This window comes from Ceratosolen solmsi, unplaced genomic scaffold (assembly GCF_000503995.2).
Source record: "Ceratosolen solmsi marchali unplaced genomic scaffold, CerSol_1.0 scaffold1, whole genome shotgun sequence".
NCBI lineage: Eukaryota > Metazoa > Arthropoda > Insecta > Hymenoptera > Agaonidae > Ceratosolen > Ceratosolen solmsi.
Window position 1 is genome coordinate 15,907,228 of NW_011948415.1, and position 26,089 is coordinate 15,933,316.

The window sequence follows — 26,089 nt, forward strand, 5'->3', positions numbered from 1 at the left end:
AATATTAAGTCATACAGATTAATATGGATCAATTACTAACAAAGAAAATATGTATAAACTTCAAACAAGAAAAATTATCTCCCGAAAATTTTGATTTCGGTAAATATTTGGGTGAAGGAGGTTACGGTAAGGTTTATCACGCTCGAAAAAAAACAGGATACGATAATGGTACTATTTGTGCTATGAAGGTATATATTATAGATATTTATTTATTTATTCACTATATACGTATAATTTCTTCATATTATATTTAATGAAATTTTTAGGTAATAAAAAAAATGAACGTTGTTAAAAATAAAAAAAAAATTGAAAATGTGAAGTCCGAAAGAAATATTTTAGAGATGGTTAAGGTAAAAGATTTATATTTAAAATAATTATTTGTTGAATTTATCATATTATTTTATCTATAAGCAGCATCCATTTATCGTCAAACTTTTCTATGCATTTGAGACGGAAGATTGTTTTTACCTTGGGCTAGAATATATGGGCGGTGGGGATCTTTTTAATTATCTTGAAAAAATTCACGTTCTTCCAGAAGATAGAGCTTGGTAAATAAATTTTTTATTCACTTTTGTACAACTAACATCGAGTGAAATTAATTAAATTTATCATATTTTTATATTTAATTTTTAATTATATTGCGAAAAATTATAATTATACAGATAAATTTATAAGTAGTTTAAATATCCTGTAATTCAATATTATCTTTATGTTTTAAAGTTTATATACAGCCGAAGTTATATTAGCAGTTAAATATCTTCATGAAAACAATATCGTATATAGGTATTAAAATACAGTCAATTTAATGCAAATTCATAAACATTATATTAGTTTATAATAATGAAATGGTATTATTTTTTGTAATTTTTAGGGATTTAAAACCTAATAATATTTTGTTAGATGCCCAAGGTCATGTTAAATTATCGGACTTTGGTTTATGTAAACGCTTGCATCCAGATAAAAATAGAGCTTATACATTTTGCGGTACATTGGATTATATGTAAGTATGGTTTCGGAATCTTTTATATTTTTACTTAAAAGATATTGAAGTTAACATATTGAAGTATAAAAATTTATGTAGGTCTCCAGAAATGGTACAAAAACGTGTTTATAATGAAGCTGTTGATTGGTGGAGTGTTGGTGTGCTGTTATATGATATGCTTACTGGATGCGTAAAAATTACTTTTAATTCCTTACATTATTTTAAGAAAAATGATATTTTTTATAACAATATAATTCTATTAATACTCGATTATTCAATATTATCAAATACGCAAATATTAAATATTTTATTTTACATAATTAAAACAAATAATATTATGATAAAATACTGACAGGATATTTTTATCTTTATATAAATTTTTTTTATTCTAACTTCAAGATTTTTTTCAGACTCCATTTACTATATTAAATGATCGTAATATGACGATACAAAATATAAAATTTGGAAAGTTTTCTTTTAAAAAAACTAAAGTTATCGTTACTCCAGTAGCCAAAGACCTAATTTGTAAATTACTTAAAGTAAGTGTATCTTATTCGTTTAAACATATATTTAAGCATTTATAGTTATCTACATGATTAAATTTAGTTAGCAATACCATTATATTATCAGATTCAGCCAAAGGAAAGATTAGGTTCGGGGCCATCAGGGACTAAGGAACTAATGAGTCATCCATTTTTTAAAAATATTAATTGGGAAAATCTGTTATTTAGAAAATTAGAACCATTGATAAATAGAATTGATGAAAATGTTAAGTTTGAGGAGATTTTTGAAAATATCTTCGAGCATCGTGATAAATTTATTTCTTTAATTGAGTCCAATAAAAATATTTTTGAAGTAATCAAATGCTTTATGAATTTATAAATTAATACATTGAAACATAATGTCTAAATGCGGATAATTCATTCTTTATTTGTAGGATTTTGATTATGTAGCACCAAATTTAATATCAGATAATTTAACTACACATGGACACATATTGGAAAATTATAGGTAAAACATGTAAATATGTTTTACGTAATATTTGTATACTCTAATAGTATATATAATTTTGATAATTTTCTATCAAAAATTGTTCATTAATATATTTATAATGATTCATCGGAATTCATTAAATATGTTAAAATCATTTAAAAACTAATCTTGATTACAACTGGTATGTGAAAATTATTGTAGAAAATAATCGTAGTATACAATAGATTTCAAAAATTAATTTAACTTTTTATAAGTTATTTACTGTATAATTCCTATTCTAAATATTAAATAACTATTTGCAATTGTAATAGCAAAAAAAAAAAAAAGAATAAATCTGTAAGGATCTTTTGTACATGTATTTTATAAGAAACCATGAGGTATTCATACCTGATTAAGAAATTTAATTATTTTTCCGTATTGAATATTACTTTAATGTAATTTATTTTTATGATATTGTGACAAAATTTTATATTATCGTAAAAAAAACATTTGTGGAAATAATTATTTTAAGTAATAAATAAAATACTTGTAATTAAAAATGTATATATAAATTAGTAAAATGTGGTAGTTTTATTTAGAGATTATTGAGCATATACTTAGCAATATTCAAGAAGCTCTCCTTGTTAATAAAAACTCGTCTGGTAACATTAGAATTGTAGGCAAGTGCTCCTGCAGGACTAAAACTTGTATTGTACTTCACTTACTCATTTCGCGTAACTATCGGAACAGCTTGTTTGGATGTCGATATCATTTTCAACTATTTTTATTGACTAGTACGTTTAACTTCTTCTAAATCTATATAATATAACTAAAATATTGAACCGTATTATGAACGTTTACCAGTTTATCTAATTATGTTTGATTTTATTTTAAAACAAATGTAGATATAATATCTAATGAAGAAGCTGCATAGTATAATTTTCAAAAAAGACTAAAAAGTGACATTTGAATTGTTGACATGATAAATATGAAAATTATTCTGTGATAGCAACTTAATTAGAATTATATGTACGTGTCTGTGCGCGCGCACGCTTGTAATGTTATTTTCAATTATGTTAAAGTAAGCGTTTTCGAATAATAAATTAATGCTATATAAAACTCTTTATAAGTTCTAAAAATAACATTCAAACGTAAACTCAAAAATATATTCAGTAAATATTCAAAAATAGCGACAAATTTAATTTCATAAAAAATTTATTTGTATTGCTTAGCAATTGTTTTTATGTAACTGGTTTTATCAATTTCTTTACTTTAGATCCTTCTATTTGTATATTGACGTTATTTTTACAATATTTATTACTTTGACTCGTATTTATTAATTATCATTTTATACAAATTGCCATCATATATCCAACATTATATATAATATTTTTACATCACTCGCGCTTGTTTACATTTTTTTTTTCTCTAAAAATATCGTCGATTAATACTTGTTTTAGTTATAAAACATAATTATTTACACGACTATTAAAAAATTATATTTTTTATTAGAAATATATATATCATTTAAATCTTTAAATAAATTGTGTTATTCTTCAAATTGGAATATTAAACTAATTTACATTTTTTACCAAATGTTAATGATAAGAAATGAATAACATTAAAAAACTTCACAAAATAACTTAGACTTAGAATGAATATTAAATAAAAGGTAAACTCAGAAATAAACAAATTTAGAGGATTGTTTTTAAATGTTATTAAAAAACCTTTTTGTAGTACAGATAAAATGAAACATGCCTTTAAAATGGTTAATTTTAAAATGAATTATACGTATGTAAGATTTATAACAATTAATAATGAGAGATCGCCGCTAAGAGATAAGCTTTATAATTTTATGAACAACCTGCTTATAAGACTTTTAGTGATATAAAAATGTATATTATTATTGGGTATTATAAATTTATTGAGTTGATTATTATTTGATAATTCATTAATAAATAAACAAAAACACTTTTATAAAGTAATTTATACAAGATGAAATTAGTTATGGATAGTTACGGATGATTTAATAATATACTTAAATGCATGCAAGTGCGAAAAGTGCACGTGTTTTGCACATCTCCGAAAGCTTTAAAGAGGTTAATGGGATCACACCACAATTACAATAAAACGTACAAAGCGATAATAAGCGATTGACACTTATTGAAAGGGCTGCATACATACAACAGCCCTTCTAATGACTTTGTAAGAAGATTAGGTCAAATATTTTAGATCATTGAATTAGAAAGATGTTTCTTCAGCGATTCCGTGATATTGATATTTCAAGTATCTGTTGACTTTAAAAAATCCAAATAAATGAAGAAAAATTTTTTAGTTTACTTTTTAATTTGAAAATATGAGAATATGAAAATACTGTTTCGTTGAATATTAAAAGATATTGAACATTTTTATTAAGTTGCGCCAATTCATAGTTATCTAAACTTAAAAACATAAAGATCACAGTTGATTAAAAAACAATTGATTGTTAATGATTGTTTTAATTGTAATAACTCAATTAGGTAGTTAAGTTCTGTGAATATTACGTAAGATCCATCATTTGATTTTATTTGTACATACAGTATTTGTAACTTGCAATTAGTGATTCATATATGCTAATTGTGCATCTGTATGGGTAGTCCCAAATCCACCAAAATTGCAAAGTATTGCTGATACCTAATAAAATTCATATAGTTTTTTGTTTTTGTTGTTTTTTTTTTTCAAAAAAAAATTGAAATACAGAAAAGGTACGAGTAAATAATATTCAGTATAAAAGTATTAAAAGTGATTTAGATTAGTTAGATTAAATGCATTAGCTTTTCAGGACGTGAAAAATTAAAGTTTTGTAAATTTACCTCGTTACATTTACAATTTTCTGTAGCACCACAAATATGGACACAGCTTAAATGTAATTTCATTATTGAATTGGTCATATGTTATAGACTATATAAGGGACCTTACCACTTTGACCTTAACACGAAATATTCATGTGTGAAAGTAAATATATATAATTATAAATAAATGCTAAATAAATAAAAAGGCAAATTGTATGTTTAATTTGCTTAAACATTTACATTTAAACATTTAAAATGTTTAAATAATCACAATAATAATGATAATAATGATATATAAATATATTCGATTTTGTTAAAAATTTTTTATGTAAATTTTTATTTGCTTTCAGTCCAATATAGAGTTACTATGTAAAAGTACTTGTATATAAAGTAATTCATATAAATTAATATTCTTATAAAAGAAACGCTTATGTATAGGTTAATATTATGTCTATACGCCAATGATACGTTTACGCACCGTCGAGAGTACATAACTGCATAAAATTTTATTTCAGTATGGCTGCCGATGGGACAATCTTTACGTATGAATCATCTCAATTAAAAATAAAAAACAAAGACATTCTATCAATACCGACATTGTCAATTTTCAAATACAATTGTAAATTATTACTGCTCAACTGTTTTTTTGCTAAATAGAGTGGTGTAGCGCATCTAGTAAATGTCCTTTAATGTGCAATGATACGGCTAAAAAACTTGATTCTACTTTGCAAGTGCTATTTTGCAAAAGCTTGTATTAATATTTATTTTTATTTTAATAACATACTTATATTGTAAAAATAAAATATTAACCTTTATTTATTTTAACTTTGTTAGAAAATTACAGTGTTAAACGATAGTGCAAGCGATGCATGAATATAATAAATAATTTTTTTTTTTTGAAATTAAAAATTAATAAAAGTGAAGAAAAAATCCATTTATTCTATTCCATTTGTTATTATGAGATTTTAAAAAAGTTAAAGAAAAAATTAAATAAGTCAATAATAAAAATTATTTGTCTTGTTTACCAATATATTCTTTATTTTTTCTAAAAGTTATATGATAAATATATCCTATAAGGATTGTATTTATGAAATGGTGAAATATATTGATATTTTAAGCATTTAATTACTCAATAATTATTCGATAATAATGTCAACACATAAAATAAATGGTCCCAATCGTAATTCACAAAGATCTACTTTATTGAAAGTAGTGATTTTAGGTGACGGTGGTGTAGGAAAATCATGTTTGATGAATAGATTTGTATCAAATTATTTTGACGAACAGAGTTTTCACACAATTGGTGTAGAATTTCTTAACAAAGATATTGAAATAAATGGAGAGTGCTACACATTACAAATTTGGGATACTGCAGGACAAGAAAGATTTAAAACACTAAGAACTCCATTTTATCGAGGGTCTGATATTTGCTTGCTAATGTATGCTGTTGACGATCGTACAAGTTTTAGAAATCTTACTCTTTGGAAGTCAGAATTTCTTTATTATGCAGATGTACAAGAGGAAACAGCATTTCCATTTATAATCGTTGGAAATAAAGTAAGTCAACGTTAATAGATTAATACTACAATAAATTTAATAAAAAATATCAAAATGTATTGAATCGAACCAATGTTTCGATTAATATAAAACATTAAAAATATAACTTTGAAAAAATTTAATATTATATTGAATTATAAATAAAATAATAATTTATAATTGAAGTAATATGAAATATAAATAGTTTTTTTATTCAATAATATGAATGAAAAAAGTATTAAAACTTCTACAATATAAACACAATGTATTGTAGGTGGATGTGACAGAATCTGAAAAAGAAGTATCAACGGAAGAAGCAAAAGCTTGGTGTTTAGAAAATGGTAACCCACCACTAGTTGAAACATCAGCCAAGAATGCAACTAATGTAGAAATTGCATTTGGCGCAGCTGTAGCAGCATGGGCACAACTTGAAGCTTGTATGGAACGTCCATTGATTGAAGATATTGTCGATTTATCAAAACAACAGTCACCTCACCGTTCAAGCTGTTGTATGCCTGTTTCAGGAGCAGATTAAGTATCTTATATGACTTAACAGTATTTTGTTATACAAATAATGTTATTGCACTTGAGGTTAATTTTAAATCTATAGTATTGAAGTTTGTAAACAATTAATGAAGAGAAAAAGCTTAGGAAATGATAAATTGAAAATTTTAACTTCAAAATAAATTATCTTTTTTCTAATTTATTTTATAATTGATGACTGTATACTTTAATAAGGTTTCCAATTATACTTGTATTTAAATTATAATTTTTCCAAGTTTAAAAAATGACTGAATACATAATACAAATATAATTTAAGTTTAAAGATAATTAACAGGAAAAAAAAATTGTTTAATTAATGAAGACTTAATTTAATGAAAATAATTATAATAATCAAAAAATTTACTAATAGCTTTGTATTAAATCACTATAAAAAACTTCAAGTTATTGCTTAATATCTCTTAAATTATTTAAATAATATTATCAAATCTTGTTGAGACTAAATAATATTTTTATTAATCTCAATGGCCTTTTATAAGGGTGCTAATCATTTCTCTAAGTTAATTTGTTAAAAAATGTACACTGCAATTTTGTATATTTTTAAAAGTAAAGTATTCTGTATAGTATTAGAAGTAATGTAAAGTTTATTTTTATTTATACTATTTAATTATACATAAACATTGTATTATATTCCCAGAAAAAGAACTCAAGTATAAATGTGTATTGTTTTGCACTTCTCATTACGTATTTATAATATTTACACTGCATCGTTTAATATACCGTTAACTTCTAAAATGCTCTTAAAACGCACTTCTGATACATTAAGTATATGTATGGCTTATATAGCAAAATTGTCCTTAATTATTGCAGCGTTAATCAAAGAGCCACATAAATTTAATTATTATAAATGAATCATTTTAATATGTTATTTGAATTAAAAAATGTCTTAAATTTCAAAATACATGATTAAAATAAGTTAATTTTTGTTTACATATAGAAGTGAGTTAAGAAAATTACAGTTATACGTATATAAATGAGTTAACTATTATTTAATATATTTTGTGATAAACAGAGTAGATTTTGAATAGTATTATATATTAAATCATCATAGAAGTTTTAATGGATATGATTATTTATTTTATGTACGATTTTAAATATTTTTAATATTACCTGTAACATTTAATATTATTTAAAATTTTAGAAAATATAAGAAAATCTTTATTTACAATAAAGGATAAAATAAAAAAATTATACAAAAGGACATCATATCACAATGTATTACAAAAAAATGTTATCAAATATGTTAAAAGTAAGTTTTTTTTAATGTTGTAATTATTATCAATTGTCATACTCGAATTTTTATAAAATATTGAATGGAAAAAATACAATAATAAAATTGTAAACAAATGTTTATAATATTTATTTTTATAAAATGTCTGTAATTTATATTTTAAAAATTATTTGTGTTCAAAATATATATAAAAAAACATTTTTTAAGCTTTAAATTTTTAATACTTTATTATAAATAAACTCCAACCACTATATTGACATTCATAAATATTACAAAATTTTGCAAAAAAATAATGCAAGCTAAAGAACTCTTTAATAAATGAATACTTTAAACATTTTATAATCTTTAATATAAATTTTGCAAGAAAATAAATTAACACTGAGCTTATTACAACTCAAAATGCCTAATTATGGCCTGGCTTATTTTTATTACAACTTTATAACATCTTATATTTAACTTTAATCTAAACCTATTTTCTCCTTGAAAAGTACGACAAATAATTTACAGTACATTTTTTTACAGTATAATGACATAACCTTCAATAAAAGGTTATACATATTATTTTATTTTACATTCTTAATAAGTTATGTTACACTATATATCTCTTCCTTCTATATTTTAGTGATGTAAATATTTTCTAAGTAAATTTTTTAAATTCACATATTTATAAAATAAAAATTAAAGAATATAATTTGTAGGTGTGTGCCATTTCATATACATTTAACATAATTATATATTCAAATCAACAATATGTACATTTTTAATTTTAATCGTTTAAACATACTTTTAAAAACAGCCTTACATTTTATTATTTTTTTAAATTTTTGTAGATTAACATTTGCATATGGCAAATATCTAAAATTTTATTATGTAAAACCATTCGATTTTATTCTTGCAGAATGTATAATATAATATAAATTAAATAGTAAACACTTCATAAATTAAAAATACATACTTGCCAGTATGTTATTGAGTTGTAGAAAAATATGTTTCTTCAATTGTTAATAAAAGAGATTCATACATATATCTTTTTATGCATACATTATTTGAATATAAGTATTGATTTCAATTTAGTTATTTGATTAAAAATACTTGATATACATGATTTTCAATTTCATTTGGCTTACAAATTTGAATAAAGAGTAAAGTTTATAGAATTGTTTTTTTTTTTAATTTTTACAGTCTTGGTCAGTTGGCAGTTAGTAGGTATGTAATAATACTATGTAATTTTTGACTGCATACAGTTGGATCATAAAATGTCGTTATTTATTTCCGTTGCATTTATTGGTAAGGAAGTTTTTAGCTAAACTCTTTGCCGGTCATATACCGGCAAAACAGACACTAATGACAGTGCTCTGTTACATCCACAATCACTGATTTCTTCCAACCAAATAGAAAGTAGCCTATTGCTGCTCCTGCTACTACTCCAGTACACAGCCATGTATTGTAGGTCATGAAGATTAGCATCAAGAAATATGATAAGATTATCTGAACAATATGTAGTAAAGTCTGGAACCCATGCATCCATGACAGCATTGTTGGCCTATCAAGAACAACATTATTTTTATGATCCTCAAATCAGTTATTTTATTCTTATAATTTATAATTGTATAATTGTATAATTTATTTTATAATTATGTTATAGTATTTACATATGTAAATGGTAGATTTGAATCTCATTAAACATTAATAATAATATTAGCAGTAATTTAAAGCTCAGATATAATAATAGGATATATAAATATAAAAATTAAAATTACTTTTTAATCAATATATATTCAATATTTAAATAGAGACAAAATTAATTTTATTTAGATATTAAATAATAAAATACATTTGCTTACGTTATTAGTATTCATTCTTAAAAATAAATCTTCGAACAAATTTTTCGTTATTTAAATAGTGAAATACAAATAGATAAGTACACATTGTTAAAAAAACTATTCTGCTTATATATAAATGTATATAAATATAGGAAAGATGCTAAAAAGAGAAAGAAAACAAAAGATGGATTTATTCAGCCAATACCTTGTAGTTTTACAACTGCATTTTAATGCTCAATATATAATATGCATTGTCCTTTTTATAATATAACATACTCTAAGTTAACGAGCTAAGTAAAAAACATGATATATCTGAGGATTTTGAGATCTTTTACTTTTTATCAAACTATGTAATTTAAAAATATAGGCTAATATTAAATTTTAGATATTTAAAATTGTATGAAGATTTGAATTATAAATTTGTACAGAACTAAAATTATACACATATTTAAAAATTTTTAAATATCTGAATACAAATAACTTTAATTTAGTATTTTAATTTTTTTTGCAACTTTGCATATGAATAGTGTTATTGCTATGATTATTTTTATATAATTATAAATATAATATAGAATGTTTCAGTATACAATAAAAAATAGTATAAAAACCCTTTAGACATTTAGAATCTTTTGTTTCTATACATGGATGATTAATTTATATTACATGAATTCATTTTCAAAATTTAAATTTGTTAAATATCCAAACTATTTTTTTATGATAACCATATTTTTACCCTATATCATTGATAATTATGTATTAAAAAAATTAGTTATAGTATTTTATTTAAATAAAACAAATTTTACAGACTAATGTTTTAGATATTTCTTTTGTTTAAATATACAATTTATATAGTTTCTTTATTAATATGTAATATTTAAGGTACTATGTAATATTTAATTACTATGTAATATTTAATTAATACTAGTTAGTTTTAAAAAGCATATGTAAATGTACAGATTAAATATATTACAATACGCAATAACTTAAAAAATAAATATAATTTATTGAAATTTAATATATTAAGTTGTAACTATCTTGTTCGTTTAAATATTCTCGTAATATACAACAACTAAATTAACTTCTACTTAAAATAAAATGATTATGAATCTTTTTCTCAAATTAATTAATTACTTACGGTTGTTTGTGGATAACCTCGCCAACCATACTAAAAGAGTCAAAATCATATTGCTTAAAATAGGATTCACCTGAATCAGTTAATTTTTGTTTTTAAACTGGCAATTAGAGAATTTTCTTTTAGAACATAATTTCATAGAAGAAAAAGAGAAAATCAACATATAGCTGCCAGTCTTAATATTTTTATTGAGTTAAAAAGTTTGATAAATAAACTTACTGTACTATTCGATTTTCATCATTTACGACAGCCTTCTCTGGTGGCATTGATACGCTTCTATATTGCAAGGCATTGTAGGTTTTCCAAAATAAATATTCTCTATAATATTTAAGACCTTCATATAGTGCAGCCATTATAACAATTCCTATAACCGACCCAATTAAACCTCCTACTGATGAAATGGTCCATGTTTTAAAAAGAATTGTTTCACAGTATCCACCATGAAAAGCCATCTAAAATGATTATAATAAATATAATATAATTATAAAAGTAAGATCGTTTTAGAATTTTTATCCTTTTGTAAATATTATCAATTCATTATAAACTGAGTGGGAATAACTTACAGACATTCCATGAATAGAATGCGATGCACTTGAGCATAACCCAGTTGATCCGAAAATGCCTTGAGCATTATATTGATGGTTTAAGTTATTGTGATCCAAATGGTGGTTCGTATTGACGTGATTTGAATGGTCTATATCATGCACATTCGGTATACTTTGACCTTCCGTTGTATTAATCATATGCGCTATATGATCGTGATGAGACATCTGTTATTAAAAAAAAATCTTATAACAAAATTTTGTTAAGCAATTAATTATTTTTCAAATTATTACTCATGAATTTTACTTATATAAATAATTTCTTATATTTTTATATTTAAAACTTTATATACTCGTATATACTTATGCATTTCACAAATTAACTAAATTATGTCAATTATAATTTAATTAATAATAATAATTTTTATTTGTAATTATTTTGTAGACTGATTGAAAAGTTTATATATGATATTTAAAATATCTTATAATGCTAAACAAGTTCAATAAATATTGATATGCATAGTAATGTAGATAATTTTAGAAAATAATTTTGTGGTTGATGAATAATTATTTTCAATAGAATTAACATATAATTATTTCAATTTCATAAATCATTTTTACTTTCAAGCTTCATCACGAATTAAAATTTTTTATAATTTAATTATTAATCACACAAAAAGTATTATTGTATAAATTAATTAGTATATGTTTGAATTTTAAATAATTTTGCAGAATTTCTTTAAATGACAAGGTTGTGCTATTTTTTGTGTTTTAAAGATGAAAAAATAAAAAATTTTCAAACATAAAGAAATACTTTTAATAGTATTATATAAATAGAACTAACATTGTTAGAAAGAACTTTTATTTGAATAGGCATAACACTTATTAATTGCACCTAAAAATACCCCCACAAAATCAAGTTTTAATTAGGAATAAATGTTTAATGGTATTTTCACGACTGAAATTAATATTAGAGAAATTTAAAACTGAAATATAATACTTTTCAACAGTTATACTCATATATATCGTACAAATACTCAATTTATTAAAAAAACAAATATTGATATATAAAATTTGTTACTATTCATGTTTTTAAATTCGTTAATTATTATATAAAGCAATATTGATAAAACATTCTTCAATAATTTTATGCAATTTAGATTTCTCAGACAAATCTTAATTTAAATATAAATACTTAAATCTTTGATATTGAGTAATTCAAAATTTATAAAAATGGCTATATTTCTTAAATATGATGAATCGTACAGTTTATTTTCAACAAAGTTAATTGGGCGAATTAGCTTGTAAGTTATACATCAATGTAGATATAAAAATTATAATTAAAAATTCTTCGCTTCTTTTATTATGAACATATGTATTTTTATGTTTAAATTTGAAGCAAAAATACAGTTTAGTAAGCAATTCTAATGCCATTTGAAGGAAGAATTAAACAAATATAATATATTACGTTCATGAATTATTCTATCCAAATTATGTAAAAATAATCTATACTGTATTTGCATATAATCTCCATTTTATATTTCTTCATTAGAAATTTATTATATTGCATTTCATTTATTCAAGTATTTATTTATTTTAAAATGATGCTTCGAATCAGAAAATCTACGTTCTAAGTTGCATATTTTTTAATAAATAATATATCATGTTTCATTAAAAGAGAACGACTGTGTAATGGAAAATTCTGAAAAAAAGTGTAGGCAAGGAAGAGCTGCACACATACCTTTATATATATATAAAAACAATTGAATACAATTTATTTTATCTGTAATTTACTTACATTAAACATTTTTATTTTAAGCAATAGGTTGTTTTTATTTATTAAATGTTATATATACTTAAATTTGTACTAAATTTCGTTTTATATCGTTCGAGAATAAAAATATTTTTTTATAATCTTCAAATATATGTTAATGGTTTTAAAAATAATTTGAAGAAAAATTAAAAAATATTAAAATTTGTTAGAATATAAAATTAAAATATGTGCCAATGCTATATGTAATAACTTTTTTATTTATCATATAGTTCAACTAACAATATAGTTTTAAATATATTAAAATTTATATATTTTTATTCTTAGATATGTCTGTATTTAAAACAAGGATAATTATTAAATTATATTTACCATAGCCATGATTTATCTCTATCTTATATTTGCTTTTATATTATAGGGTTAAAATTATATTTTCTTTTTACAAATTTACAAACGAATTAATTCATCTTTGTTAAAGAAAAGAATGAATGTGAGAAGTTTATTGAATATTCAAGAAATGTTCATTTTATTTTTCTTTAAAAATATTAAACTTATAAGAGAAAGATCTACCATTAAACAGGTCAAACTAAATTCATAAGAATATTATTATAATTAAAATAAAAATAAAAAACGATAAACAAAAATAGAAAAGCGTAATAATACCAAGTATAGAATTATGATAAAGCAAAGTTAGTTATGAATTGAAACACGGTATACCTAGATTTCAATATTAAAGCAAAGATCGATTAATGAACAACCATAAATATTAAAAACATAAAATAATAAAATATTAAAACCATAAAAACAAGAACAAGTAACAAACGTGTAATATAATTTACGAGAATAAGATGAAAGATAAAAGTGAAGATACGTAGATACTTGAAACACAATAAATATTATAAAAACAATAAAAAATAAAAATAATTATTCAACATAAATAAATGAAGTATTGAATACAACAGTAATAAAAACAGTTGAATAGATGCGAATTAAAAATTAAGTTTGAAAAAAAAGATAAACAATAATGAAAACAGTTGAATGAAAGAGAAATAAAAAGAAAGTCTGAAAAAATTGATCTGACTTATTCGGAGACAGATAAACGGAATTGTATTAAAAAAATAGATTATCGGATGATATAAAGACATTTTCCTATGGCTCAATAATAAATAGAAAAAGGTGACTAAACATTGTATTTTAAATTTTTTTAAAATAAACGATCCAAACTCTTGCATATAAAGTAGAAATATGATCAGTACAGATTAATACATTAGTATTACGGAATTACTGAAAATAAAATTGTATGAGATGATATTAAAAAATATAATAAGCACATTAAGAATATTTGTAGGATTGTGTATCTTAAGGAAAGTTATGTTTGTAATTTATGCGCTAAACCACATTTCAAGTAAGTTATTTGTACATTTTGTTGACATAAATTTTTTTTGTTGATATAAAGAGCGTTTGATGTGACGAATACAAAAATATTATGTGATGATTTGCACAGATAAGAGGTTAAAAAATTATGGATTAGAAAAATGAAGACTTTAACTTTAAATTTATAATGAATAGCGATAAAGATGTTTTTAAAACGATATGGTAAAATTAAATTATATGCCACAGCTTATATTAATTAATATATCACTTTCAGATCTTGAAAATAAACCAAAGAAATAATAATTAGGGCAAATAATACTAGAAAAAAATATAATCAATAATGTATATGAGTAACGTAATCAGCAATAAGATATTTCAGAATATACTATATTAATTTAATTTCTGTATATTATTCTTTTTCTACGTCATTAAAAAATAACTTTGTGTTTATAAATTTTATAATAATGCAGACAAATTATAAAAAAATAAAAATTATTATGAGCTCTTTAATTTTCATAATTATAAACAATGATGCTACTTTAAAGAGTAAGAAAATATAACAAAATTAGTTTTTAATGCAAATTCCATGTGAAGAATCAAGTACTTTAATATTAAAATTAGTTATTTACAATTAATAAAATTATTAATAAACGTTATAGGAATGATTAAATACTTTATTAAAAGTAAATAATATTTTTAAGAGAACTATTAAAGATATATTCTGAGAAACAAATAATATTATCCTAAATAAAATGTGTCAACATATAAATAAGGTTCATTCAAGCATTTTTGTAAAATTATCTATAAAAATTTAAACAAGCTATGTTACTGTAATGTTCAAAAAATAAAATATGCATATATATATATATATATATATATATATATATATATATAGGTATTTTACAATAAAGCATATAAGTAAAATTTTGATGACTAAATATAATATTATACATTCAAAACAATATCAAAATGTTATGCTTGAATGATGAAAAAATTATAAAATTTGATAATGGTCAAAATAAAATAATCGATATAAAATAATCAATATATTGATATTTTCAATCGATAAATTTTTTGTAATAATTACCATACATTCTTTTTATCTTTATTTATCTCTTAAACTCTTATTGCATTTTTAAACGCATATTAAATTTGTTTGTATTTTAATGTAAATTTATTGTAATTTGAATTGAATTTTTATCTTCGTTCGGTGTCTAGCATAAGGACACGTTGGTTAGTTATTATCTAATATGACCATAAAAATGCGGAGAACAATCAACGTTAACTTCTAACCGTCTTTATATTTATAATATTGTAAAATGTGATATTTTAAAATTTCTTACTAAACGAAAAAAATTAATTTTCCACGTTTCCAATATGTTTTAAATTAAGAGATTGTATTATATTTTAGATAATTAAAAAAATTTATCAAAATGATTTTTCACAAAAATTAAATAAATCATTCGAATCTATACTGTAATTTAAAGAAATATTTGAAAATATGCTTATTTTAAATATAAAGATAGATCACTTTCACAATTTATAATAATATTATATTTCATATCGTTTGTCAAGATTTTTTACTTTAATTCTTTGAACATATTTTCAATTTTAAATATTTTATTATCATTTTATCATTACTATTAAAAATATTAAATGTTTAATTTTTTGTTGCTTCAATAAATTATAGGACATTATGAAAACAGAAATGAAAAATATGAAATCATTATTTGCATTATTGCATTAAACGATACTTTGGATAATATTTCAGTAATATGATTTAAATAAAGTAATTGAATAAAATATTTTTATAATACTGTTCATTATAATTTATTATTTTTATTTCTTTTAAATAATGATCATATTTTTTTGGATATTTATATTACATTTAAGTACACAAAATTTGATTGTATACATATTGAACTATATATGAAATTTATTTTTATTATCATCGTCATAAAAATATAATAGCTATACAATTTTTTTTCAATTAAATAAACTTTCAGTACAAGTAGAAAACATAATAAAAAATCATAAGAAACCTACTATTGTTGAATTTTTCTAAGAAATATTATTTAAAACCCAAGAGAGCTTTTCCGAACTCAACATTCCATGCTTATGAATTATTGAGAGTTCGTGGAATTTTCTTTACTGAAATTCTTTCTTATAACATTCAAGTGTTATCACCAACCAACATAAGGAATATGACTCTTCAAAATAACAACAAATTTGTTGATAATTTTCCAAGTATTTGCATGAATAAATGATTATTAGGAATGGTGCTATATTGAAATGATTTCTTATGAAATATTTTTTTTATAAGATCCTGTATACATACCCGTATAAATTCTTATGTGCATACGAGGAAAACTATTTTTAATATGCAATAATGAATATTATTATGTATTAATTATGATTGAATGTAACGAAGTATTATGGATGATACTAATTTTATTGCATATTAAGATCAATATTACATTATAACATTATTGGACATGAATGTATTTTTCAAATTAAATAATACTTAAATTTAAATAAATTTAAAAATAAATAATTAAACTTTTTTGTATTTTGTAAATTTATTCGTGTTTATAAAGTTCAGTTGCGTCAAAACTTATTGAAATACCGAATATGAAATAATCTAATATGTTGAATATTAAATATAATATTGCTTAATGTTCTATAAATTATCAACTGACAATCAGATAAAATCTATTAAATAGTGAGTAAAAAATTCTTATAATAAAAAAATAAAATAACAGGAAATTATAATCAAGGCCGTAAGAAAAATACACAAATAAAAACATTAAATAATAGTAGTTTTATTGTAATGTAATATTTAATAAAAGATATTTTGCGTTATATTTTTTTAAATAAAATTTGATTTTTATTTAATATTCAAAACATTATACAAAAATGATAATAATTTATTTAGTAAATATAAAAAATGAGAATCAATTAAAACTTTTTAGACAAGACAAGCCTTTATTATATTTGAATAATATGATGAGCGTGACTACGTATAACATTTTTATATTCTATTAATTATTAATAACCTTACGTGATAATTAATATTTTCATTTTTTAATAAAATTTTCTGTTGTAAATATAATATTAAAAATAATTAAACATAATGTTATTATAATCAAATGTGTAAACAATCAAATAATCGATAACCATCAAATTATCCGTTAATAAACAATAATATATTAATTAAAATTTCTTCTTATAAATTTTTGTTTAACAGTGAATAAATTATAATAATGTTTAATGTTATAAAATTTTATATATCACTAAACTAATTTTGGTAATAATATAATTCCTTAAATTTACCCTTTTCATTATAATTTTATAAAGTTTTTTGTTATTAGACTCGTATTAATGAATACACCATCAAATATTAACAAACTCATTGTATTAAGTTATATAATAAAATTCATGAAATATTCGATAGATACTTCACAAAGTTTTCATTATTATAAAGCTTCCAGAAAATGCATATTATGAGTATATTCTGTAAAAATTTCCAAGTGAGTATTAAGAGGTTGAAAATGTATAGTAGTAGACAATGCACATATATACTATATGCAAAAAATATCGATTCCGAAAAATAATATCTATATCATTATCAAATTGCATACTTTGAAAAATAAAAAAAAAACATTTTTTTTATAAGTATTACGTATTTTTCAAGCATAGCTTATTAGTTAATTATTATATATTGTGTAATCATATTTAAACGCACTTTAGTCGAAAAGTGCAAAGGTTTGTAGCTATAATTTATAAATGTTATTGGCGAAAATTTTTTATTTAAAACAGGCTCAAATAGTATTCAAATAAAAAAAACGATTTAGATATTTATTGAATGTATTTTGTGCTTGATATATCTACAAGAACAGGTAATTTAATATTTAAATGATCATAAAAATTTATGTATCTATAGTCAACTTTCCTCTTCAAATAATCGTAAGTTTTAATTTTACAGTACTAACTCATCTCGCTGATTACGATAATCACAATTATTACGGTGTTAGCATTGTTTATAATAAAGATTGAATTAGCACCCGGGGAAATGTTATACGTTTATATTCATGAGAATATACCGACAGATTCGAAGTTATAAAGCGAGCACAATTTTTACAGCAGTATGGAGGCTGGAATTCGAGTGAAAGTATGCGTGTACGAAGAATGAAGAGAAGGGGAAAGTACAGAGAAACTGCTTAACTTTATTTATTCATTACGTTTTTACTTAAAGGAAGAAAAAACATTAAGAAAAATGTTTTGGGGGCTAGATAGAGAAAATAAAAACAAATAATTGGCAAATAAAAATAATAAGAAGAGGAGGATATATAAATGTTTATGTATCGTCGTGTAATGATAACGTATTAAACTAAAATTTTTAAATCTACAAATTTTCCTGGATACTAGAAAAGAGAACGACTAACCTTTACATAAAAGCCGAGGTGAATTAGAGGTTATGTCACGATAGTCCAATGATATATTATAACCTTATGCGCTGTATCTTTTTTCAAACAGAGTCGACTTACTGTGAATAAAATCCAATTATTTGATATTCGGTGTTGAATGATTCATAAATCTTCGATAAAAGCTGATACTTATGTCAACTGCAAAAGCGTATATATATATATATACACACACACACATGCATAACATAGGCACACAAAATATATATAGATAGATATATATATATATATATATATATATATATTCATACAAACGGATAGACGGTGAACGCGCAACTGATCTAAGTACGAGCTAAATTATTATAGTCTACGCAACTTCGTGACCAGTCGAGCCGCCTATAGGCCACAAACGTCACCTTATGCTGTATTGCATATTGGAAAGTCGCGTGTAGAGTAAAGTGGCGGCAAGCAATGTAATTCCCAGTAATTGTGATAACGGCGTAGGAGCTGACGTATCGTTAGGCTAGGCTAATAATTGCCATACGACGTATGATCCCTAAAATTTCTTTCCATTATTACGAATTCTAATATTCAACAATTCATGGACAGTGAAAGAATTATGATAGATTCATCCCCATAATTCACTGATTCTATCAAGATAAACATTTTCAATAATTAATATTATTCTTGCATTTTCCAGCGCGGGTCTGTACGCCTTAAATAAAATGATTGCGTAGGCGGCGGTATAAATTCATGTGCATTCAATGCATAAATTTGCATATGGGTGGTTATTTTTACATGCATACTTAAAAGAACATAATATATTAATTTTGCAAACGTATTTTTCATGTAATAAAGCTTCAATTATTAATAATAATTAAGTTAAAAATAATATTAGAATAGATAAAAATTATATTTATAATAATAAATTAGAAATGCATTTAACATCATCGATTAATGAACAAAATACATAGAAGGGTGTAAAAGACACAAAAATGGAAAATATATTTACATCGTTTTAGATATTTATATCAGTTTTAGTAGATCCCAGCCCTACTACTTATTATTTGTAGATATCTGCATTTTAAATTATCATAACATTATATGTATGTAATTTTATTAATATTACATTAAATAACTATATATTCTTATAATAACAATAAGAAGAAATTTATAAAAAAAAACTTAAATAGAGAATTAAAGTAAATTAAAAAAAATAATTAATATATGTAAAAATATAATAAATCGTGTTGATTTATCTTTATAAATAAAAAATGATTGACATAGAAACATTAAATAAAAATTTAATAATAATATACTCATTATTTTTATTTTAATGATTCGTATAATTTAGTAAGCTTGTTCCCGATAGTTGGAGCAAATAACATAAGAATACATGTTTGAATAATTATAAATATATAAGGTTATAATTGCTATTTATTTAAGTAAAGCTAATCTGATAAAATCTTTAATAAATTGTAGAAAAAAAATTTAATTCAATATATGAATAATGTATGAGTAATTAATTGTCATTAAGTTGTATTTAAATTATTGATTATTTATTTAATATCAGGAAATTTTTCTTTGGCATATATATTTGTAATCTTATTAGAAATTTGAACATATAATTCTATTTCGACTATTGAGAAAATAAATTACTTAGTAATTGATTACATATATACATAAAAAGTTTAAATAAAAAATATAAAGAAGTTACAATTATTTTCTTAAAAACAAGAATTCTCAAAGCAAATGGAAACATCAAATGTTTTAACGTAAGAATATCAGTTACTATCATAAATGAATTAATTAATATTTAATCAGTTGTATTAAAGACTCAAATGATAAAATCATAACCATTTTAATTCCCGTTTACATTAATATACATATATAAATATATATACATATGTATAAATGCTAAGTATATTTTCATGGTTAAACTTGGCTTTTTCAATAAATATGTTTTACTTCATTTTTTTTTTTTTACGAAATTTGGTCTCATCTATTTTTTTGTATTTTGCAAATAATTTGAAAGTTTTTTCATAGAAAAATGAATGCTTGCACATATCAAAGGTATTAAAATATTAAAATATTAGTTATTAGTTAAAATATCTACATTAATTTCTTACATTTCTCTGATTTAAATAATAATAAATATTAGTATCATGTATTATATTTTTTATTGATATATAGATAGCTAAAATTTTAATCATTAAATAATACTAATAATTTTATAAATATAATCAAGATATAAGAACCTGTTAAACATAAATTCAATTTCCAAAATTCACAAAGAAAAGTGGTACAACATACCAAAATAGAATATTTTTGATTATATAATATACAAATAATAATAGACGTAAATATTTATTTTTTAACTATTTATCAATATTATTTCTGTTTTAAATTAAAATTAAAAATATAACACGCAAGAGCATTTATTTGTATAAAACATATAAGACAATCTTCTCTTCCGGGATATGAATACACCTTTTATAAAAACATTATAAGAAATAATATAGTTATTGATGTCATAAATATCAATAACATTATGTTGTCCTTGATTGAGAAAAATTGGTCAAATGGCTCTCATCAGAATCTTTATAATAAAACATATTAATTATGATCCACTTGGTTCCTAAAAGAAATTAAATAATATATATTTATATTCAATTCTTAAATACTATTATTTATTTCAAAATTAATGCCCATTTTTCAAAAGTAAATTTGTTAAAATCATCAAAATAATACCCGACATTACTCAATAATAATGTTAAAAAATTTTTTTTTCTAATTTATCTAATATATTATTTAAAGGTTATTAGACCTCCTGTATTTAGTTCATATTTTATTTTTATCGTTAATACAGTATTAAATAATAAATTGAATTATTTTATGTAAACTTTCTTTTGTATCAAATCAATTTCATATTCTTGTAATAAAAATTAAAATTCATTAAAATCACAAAGATAGAATTCATCAACAATTGTAAGTGGCACTAAGTCTGTTTTAAGCTATTATATGATTTTAATATATTATACAATTTTTTAAAAATTTTATATCTATTTTTAAATTTCAACTACAATTTTTAGTGATGAATAATTTAAATACAAAAGAATCCTTATATGTTTTGAAAATTAAAAATTACTGCGTGTCAATTAATTATACTGAAGAATTAAAAAAATATTTTCATTAATAATATTATTGTATCACTAAACAATAAAGATTGAAAAATGATTTATTACAATAATTTTAAATCAAACCATTCTAATGGACACAGGATCAGTAGCAGTATCTGATGGACTTGATCTTTGCTGCTGTTGTGAGTAACTAACTTCCATATCTATATCATCTAGTTCTTCTTCTTCTTCTTCGTGAGTATCCGAGTCTTCTTCTTCTCCTTCGCCTTCTTCCTCTTCCTCCTCTTCTTCCTCTTCTTCAGAACATCTAAACTATATAATAAAAATTAAAATTATATAAAAAATAGAAATTTGATTGATTGCACTTTTAAATTAACTTACATCACTAGCTGATTTTCCAATAGGAATAAGATCATAACCTTCAACTCGAATTTGTTCTAACTTTCAGAGAAATAAATTTGTAAATGCATTTTAATTATGAAAAGAAATTACATATTTTAAAAAACAATTTTTTACCCATGTTTGATGTTTAAGTTCCAATGCAGATACTTCACTTTCATCATCAATTGGTTTGTCAGCATTAAACCATAAGGGATCTGTAGCTCTTGGTTGTAAATTTGGCCAAAGAGGCATAAACGACATTTTATTTTAAAACTTTCGACGTAAATTAATAATGATTTTTATCTCTTTTGCTTTGCATGATTAACACAATTCATAATATTTTGTTTACGCCTATTAACCTTTAAAATGAGAAAGTTAAAAAATTTAATGTAATTTTATAGAAATTTTGTAAAATGATTTTATGTACATAAAAAGCTTTCTAGTTTCTTGAAATTTATTATTGAATATATAAGTGTAAATAAGGAAAATAAATATATATAATATATAGTTAGATGCTTACATGCTTACTGATGAAATTAATCGACAATAAAATCGGAGGGCATTTTTGAAAATCTAACCTCATTAGATTTATATGTTCCGAAAGTATTGCTGTATTACAAAGTTTGTATTATAAATTCACTGATTTTATTTAGAATATAAATCATCTTTGCCATGTGTATAATACAATCTATAGAATTAATAGATAGACGTTTTCTTTATTGACGTTTGTAATGGCGCGTAATATAAATAAATTAAATACTGTAGTATTAGTATTATTGTATTATTATAGACAGTAGTATATTATCAAGATTTAGATGTAAAAATAATGTATTTTAATGAACATAAATTTACAGGGTGAAGCGATCCCATACATACTTTTCCAGTTTTTAATTTTTCTCATATTATAATAATAATATAGATTATTTTATTTTCCGCAATTAAACATTTTATACTTAATTTTCATGTGAATTATTTCATATGTATATTTTATATAAATTTTTTATTATGTAAAATTAAAAAACAATAAAAATCAAATTTTTCTTTGGAAATATATTAGGCCTTGTACTGCTGTCAATATTTTGATTTAATACTTATGTTCATTCGGAAACACTAACGAGATGAAATTTCTGTTATCTATATAAATGTAATGATTCGATATATTATAATAAATCAAATAACACACATAGTTTCATATACTTTGTTTAAATTTTTTAACGATATTGAATTTTATGTTATTGATTTTTTTAATAAGTCGTTCAGAACATTACATGGCATAATAATGAAGTCTATTTTTGTGGTGCATTAAATTTAATATTAGTGAAATAATCTAAAAATAAATCATATTTCATTTCACTTTATTAATACTGATTTTATTAATACGTAATAAATTTTACTATATTTATTTTCTCATTTTTTTCTTTTTAGTTCATGTATTTTACTTTCATGGAATCTTGATAATGCAATGCTATACTTGGAATTTCATATTTTATTTAAATGTTTCACGAATAAAAAATATCACCTCATAATTAAAATGGTTACAACTATATATATTTTTTTAATATTATAGAGTGATATATGGTATTATAAAGTAAAAATCAAATGATAATAAAATCCTAGTCATTCGTTATCTCGATAGATGATTAATTACTTCTTGATAATTATACTTAGTTATCAGAAGATTTATTTAATATTTTTTGTTACATAAATTTAGAAAGGAATCATAATTATTTTGTTTTTTCGCCACTTTTGTTTTTATACATATTTTATTATTTATTTCTTTAATTACCGATTTTGTATCCAATATATCTGTTTAATAGCTTCATTGGCTTATTGTTTAGATCCTCGTACAGCGTTTTAAAATCAGACATTTTTATTTATAAAATTGTGCATTTAAATCTTCTAAATTACTTATAGTTTTTAACACATTAATTATTTGTTTACATTGGAATGGCAATATTAGATCTGTTAATAATGTTCTTAATTTAATTAATTAATTTTTATTTCTACTTTTTTAAGTTTATCTTCACTTTAAGATAATTTGGAAATATTTTTATACATCAATTTAAGTGAATATATTTTTATTCTTTATATTATGTATAATTGCATACTTAATCTTAATATTAAAATTTTTTAATATTTACAATAATTTTTTATCTACAGTTATTTAATTAGTATTGTAACCGATATTTTTAATGTATGCTTTAATTGAAACTATACCTGTCGGAGTTAATATTTCTAATATTCCGTAAATAATTTCTTTGATTTGATACCCAAGTTGTCTTATAATTTTATAATAATTTCGAATAAAAACTATTTGAGATTTGTTTTATAATATGGTAACAATAGAATATATCGAGATACTTACAACGTTGTTACAATATGCAAAACTTATAAATGGCTCTCAGGAACGAAACTATCTAGGACAAAGAATCTGTATTCAATATTTAATATTCGCACATAGTTTACTTAATCTATCTTACTTAATGATACAGTGACGGGAAGTAAAGTTGAATTTTTTGTAGTACCAATAATGATCGAAAATTGCTTTTGAAAGTAACACTGATTTTTTTTTTTGATTTTTAATTACTATAAATAACGTATGTACGAACTGATTCGAGGTTGACAATCTTCATGATTCAATAGATGGGAACTCTTTTGACAGCGTTCGTAATTATCGAGGAAATTGGTCCTTTATTTCCGTTTTTGTAACCAGGTATCGCTGTAACCGTTGAGAAAGTGTTTGTATATAGTACCTTTTTAATTTAATTAGCAATTCTGCAGTTGTTGACGTCGGCATCCCGTACTCTTCATCATTACTTTTCGTTCTGTTTGACAAAACTAAGCGAAGGGTTAAGCATGTCTCTTTTCTTCCCTTTTAACTTCATAACTTTATTTAATGAACGTTTTATTTGGAGGATTATAGAATTTTTCCTTACAAAACGTTTTTATCCTTCATAATGTCCTATGTACTCTTCGTCAAATTAGATTTTTTAATAGTCCGCATATTATTTTTTGTATTTTTTCTGTCCCATCTTTAGTATTTTTCACATTTTTGCTAAATTATAAATAATACCATTTTCTAATATAGAAAAATCACTAAATGTTTTATTTTGATATTTTGAAAATACATATACATTTCTCGATTAAAATTAAATTAAAATTATTTGTATATTTAAGTAAAATTATAGTAAAAAGCTTTATTATTTTTGTTTCCATTAATTTTTTTACTTTTTTATTTTTTTGTAAATCTCGGTAATAGTAAGGCAATTTTTTCTAGACAAAATAAAATGGTCAAATTTATTTCTTTAAACATAATGTGTGACCAGTAATATTATCAATGTTTCCATATATATAGCTTGGATTTTACATTAAGCATACTATTCAGAATC

At 22.1% G+C, this 26,089-nt stretch overlaps 4 protein-coding genes across 6 annotated transcripts; 2 read left to right on the forward strand and 2 right to left on the reverse strand.

Moving 5' to 3' along the window:
* Positions 1-341: 341 nt before the first annotated feature.
* LOC105359108 (ribosomal protein S6 kinase beta-1-like) lies at positions 342-1,927 on the forward strand. The gene is made up of 8 exons (XM_011495588.1): positions 342-350; positions 415-548; positions 721-783; positions 872-1,000; positions 1,082-1,172; positions 1,393-1,521; positions 1,589-1,790; positions 1,920-1,927. The coding sequence occupies exons 1-8, from the start codon at positions 342-344 to the stop codon at positions 1,925-1,927; spliced, it is 765 nt and encodes a 254-aa protein (XP_011493890.1).
* A 3,369-nt stretch (positions 1,928-5,296) lies between these two features.
* Positions 5,297-6,974, forward strand: Rab9 (RAS oncogene family member Rab9). 2 transcript variants are annotated; one of them, XM_011508262.1, is made up of 3 exons: positions 5,297-5,327; positions 6,008-6,342; positions 6,596-6,974. In XM_011508262.1, exons 1-3 carry the CDS (start codon positions 5,312-5,314, stop codon positions 6,854-6,856), a joined length of 612 nt encoding a protein of 203 aa, XP_011506564.1. In that variant the 5' UTR covers positions 5,297-5,311; the 3' UTR covers positions 6,857-6,974. The 2 variants fall into 2 exon arrangements, with proteins under 2 accessions (XP_011506564.1, XP_011506563.1); XM_011508261.1 differs by lacking the exon at positions 5,297-5,327 and having other exon boundaries at positions 5,902-6,342.
* Positions 6,975-9,378: 2,404 nt separating this feature from the next.
* Positions 9,379-19,419, reverse strand: Ctr1A (Copper transporter 1A). Of its 2 annotated transcripts, XM_011508263.1 has the most exons (5): positions 19,201-19,419; positions 11,632-11,838; positions 11,288-11,520; positions 11,072-11,101; positions 9,379-9,656 (listed from the first exon to the last, which is right to left on the reverse strand). In XM_011508263.1, exons 2-5 carry the CDS (start codon positions 11,836-11,838, stop codon positions 9,455-9,457), a joined length of 672 nt encoding a protein of 223 aa, XP_011506565.1. In that variant the 5' UTR covers positions 19,201-19,419; the 3' UTR covers positions 9,379-9,454. The 2 variants fall into 2 exon arrangements, with proteins under 2 accessions (XP_011506565.1, XP_011506566.1); XM_011508264.1 differs by lacking the exon at positions 11,072-11,101.
* Positions 19,420-21,664: 2,245 nt separating this feature from the next.
* On the reverse strand, positions 21,665-23,089 carry LOC105369027 (anaphase-promoting complex subunit 15). Its single transcript, XM_011508265.1, has 4 exons — positions 22,836-23,089; positions 22,701-22,760; positions 22,443-22,631; positions 21,665-21,817 (listed from the first exon to the last, which is right to left on the reverse strand). Exons 1-4 carry the CDS (start codon positions 22,959-22,961, stop codon positions 21,800-21,802), a joined length of 393 nt encoding a protein of 130 aa, XP_011506567.1. The 5' UTR covers positions 22,962-23,089; the 3' UTR covers positions 21,665-21,799.
* Positions 23,090-26,089: the final 3,000 nt, after the last annotated feature.